This window comes from Belonocnema kinseyi, chromosome 6, assembly GCF_010883055.1.
Source record: "Belonocnema kinseyi isolate 2016_QV_RU_SX_M_011 chromosome 6, B_treatae_v1, whole genome shotgun sequence".
NCBI classification, from domain to species: Eukaryota; Metazoa; Arthropoda; class Insecta; order Hymenoptera; family Cynipidae; genus Belonocnema; species Belonocnema kinseyi.
The window spans coordinates 118,081,872-118,085,304 of record NC_046662.1 but is presented as its reverse complement, the minus strand read 5'-3'; the positions used below and the strand labels follow the sequence as shown (position 1 = coordinate 118,085,304).

The following is a 3,433-nucleotide window of genomic DNA, read 5'->3' as shown; positions in this document are numbered from 1 at the left end:
TTTAAAATTTAACCTTTCAAATATCTCGAAAAATAGACACTCTATGAACAATTGTTATGAATCAAAATTCAATCACTCTGAGGAGTACATACACTGATGTTAACATCGGTTCCCCAACACGACCCCCTGGGGGTGGGGGCAAGTTCGAAATCTTAAATGGGAACCCTTATTCTTTATTGCATATTCGGATTCTTTGGATAAAAATGTGTATGATTGGTCTAAAACATTTTTCTCGTTTCGCGATAGATGGCGCTGTAATCGACGAAATTCAATTTTTCTTCATTTTACTGTTACTGAGAATGCACGCTTACGATTCTGAAAAACATTAACAATAAAAAGTACACCATTTTCATTGTGACATGACTGACCACGAAAAAAAAAGAATTTTTCAAATCGCTACAGAATCGCTGACCGAGTGCAATGAAAACTCGTACATAAAAGAAATACATCACGACGCATAAGTAGAACCTCCTTCTTTTTGAAGTCGGTTAAAAATAAGGGGAATAGTGCTTCGGATACGTTTACATTAACAGTGTTTCCTGAATATTCCTAAGTTTCATCTCTGGCATTATTGTAGATTGAGGTCAGCGGAGGCTATCGAAACATTACGAAATCGTTTACTTTTTTTCTCTTAAATACACTAAATTAGAAAAAAATACATTTAAGATAAAACTCATTTTAGTTAGATCAAAGATTATTCCGAATACTACTTTAAAATGGAGAATCTAACCGTACGAGAAAAAATTGAAATGGTTCTGGTGTATGGAGAAGCTGGAAGAATGGCTTGGTAGAGGCGGTCCGATAAATTGGCCTGCAAGATCGCTAAGTCTTATTTCACCAGATTTCTTTTTGTGGGGCTATCTAAAGTGTACAAAGAAAAATCAACAACACTTGAGAATATAATTGACCGAATTACAAGTGCATGTGCTGAAATTAAAGAAGATACACTTCTCCGTTGTGTAAATTCATTTGAATTACGGATTAATAAGTGCACGGTAGCCGGTCATCATTTTGAGCATTTATTTTAATTAAAAGATGATTCCCTGAGTACCTCGAATCGTGAGAGGCAAGGTGGCTCACGTCAATCAAGCACCCCGAAGGAAACAGAAAACTGCTACGTCCACATCAATGTTCCCGGATTACGCTAAAATATTAGTTTGTTTTAAGACTAATTTCGAGCTTTACAGAATCTTAAGCGTACAATCTCAGTCAAAGTTAAATGAAGAAAAATTAAATTTTGTCGATTACAGCGTCATCTATCGCGAAACGAGAAAAATGTTTTTGACAAATCATACGCATTTTTATCCAAAGGGTCCGAATATGCAATAAAAAATGGGGGTTCCCAAATAAGATTTAGAACCTTCCACCACTTCCACCCTAAGGGGGCGGTGTGGGGGAACTGAATTTAACATCAGTGTATGAATTCTGCTTTCCAATAGAAAAACCTAGTAAGTGACATTTGCCACAGAGACTATTTTCCGATACATGCGCATGAGAAAATAACCTCTATCGCAAAAGTCACTAGGTTTATCCGTTGGAAAGCAGTATTAAATATGATACATTGCTGCTATAATTTTCAGTAAGATTGCGATGGGTGAAAAGAGCGTGAAACCACGGAGTTATAATGAGGAGAACGATCTGCATGTATGTGTTTTGACGGTGCAAACTCTGCCTTTACTACGTAATGGCGCAAGCTCACTACGCGTTACTATCTCTTTCTCCCGGGGTACATTCAAGACGATCAGACGTGTGCACTCAAAGCCGTTCCCCCAACATTGCTGAACGGCTTTGGAGTGCATCTGTGTGGTCGTCTTGAACGTACCCCAGTAGAGCAGATTCAGTTAAGGTGCAGATACCGCAATCAAAACTCGAGGCGCTTTGTACAGCATGATCGGTCTCATTATTACTACGTGCCTGAAGGAAAGCTTTGCAAATAGATTTAATGCTTTTACGATCATTCATTATGATAAAAAGCAGGTGCTTCGGGTTTAAATCGTGTGGAAAACTAAGAATCTTTTCGACATTTTGTGAACAGTGTTGTTCACTTATTCAGGGCTAACCTAACGAAGGGAGTCCGAGAAGTTAGAGAAGCTCAGCCCTAAAGAAGTGAACTGCAATGTTTACGAAACGTCTGCAAGATTTGTACTTTTTCACAAGATTTAAACCCGAAACACCTTTTTATTATAAAGCGTTACAAAGCCAGTCGTACACTATTTATTTGCTTCATTTTGCTTCATAATGAAATCCTAGATACACACGATCAAAGCACAGGTGCACTGGCCCATGAACGCTGACTTCAGTTTCTGCGCCCGGCACAGATTGCGCTAAGCCCCCCTATAGTCCACCAAGCCTGGTCATTGGCAACTTTGGTCTACGAATTTGATTTTTTAAAGTTTAGATTGCCAAAAAGGAGATTGGTTCAAAAACTGCAGAAGTATGAGAAAAGTGGAACGGGTGGAAAATGACATAAGTACCTTATTTTAAAACTAAAATGAGAAGTTCATAGGTTCATATTTATGTATTCATATGCATCATCACCTATTACGTAGTAAATAATCATTTTTGCCTCACCAGTCAAGATAGCGAATTTTATTGGAACCATTTTCTTCTTAAACGCGTAAACAACAAAATGAATAAAATAATCTATTCGAACCGTGTGCAATTCGTAATAATTAATCAAGCTTTATGCCGATCTATACACGTACTCCATACGCAACGATGATTAAAGGAGACCAACGAGTCAAAGCCTTTTGAACTAGTGCTCCACTGCTCACATTTTTAGGAACTTTTTCAACTGCACTTGCGTCGCGCCGATAACCCGATTGGTTGCTGTTAGCGCGCTGATTTTGAATTATTTAAATATTCAGATTTAATATTTAGAATAGATAATAATTGAGAAATGCTGAAATTGAAATTTCCCTTATCTTAAAATAAGATTTTGGAGTGACAGATACAATAAATTCGATATTAGTAAAAAAAGAGGTTATGACTTCTGAGTTCAGAGAAAAGAATAATTTTTTTTATGCAAATGATTAATTTCGTCTCTATCGAGTTTCAAAATTAAATTCTTGTTTATTCCCGACAATGTGATATAAATTAAAATTACCAAAAAAGAATTAAGAATAATTAAATAATATACTGATAGATGTTATAGCATACGTTTTTTTAATAAGTCGATGAAGACCTAAATTACAAAAAAGTGATTTTGAATTTGAAGTAATTTAAGTTCATGAATCACTCCAGCAAGTATTTCATTTATAATTATAAAAACTAAAATATAATTCTAGAGTGTTTCTCATTTTTAAATAGACCCTTAGAATAATATAACCGAATTTCATGACTGCTCTTCATTGGAAAAGTTGAAAACTTTCCAGATTTTATTAAATAGAACAGAGAAAAGGTACATATTCCTGAAAAATTCTTATTAAAAGTA

The 3,433-nt window shown here is 35.6% G+C and overlaps 1 protein-coding gene across 3 annotated transcripts in view; it reads right to left on the bottom strand.

Moving 5' to 3' along the window:
- LOC117174240 (gephyrin) overlaps positions 1 to 2,754 on the bottom strand; it is a 309,691-nt gene extending 306,937 nt beyond the window's left edge. For 2 of the 3 annotated variants that reach the window (XM_033363135.1, XM_033363138.1), the window contains exon 1: positions 2,539 to 2,754. In XM_033363135.1, the coding sequence (XP_033219026.1) occupies positions 2,539 to 2,602 (64 nt within the window). In that variant the 5' untranslated portion in view covers positions 2,603 to 2,754. The remainder of the gene's footprint in view (positions 1 to 2,538) is intronic. The other variant, XM_033363137.1, reaches the window with a different exon arrangement.
- Positions 2,755 to 3,433: the final 679 nt, after the last annotated feature.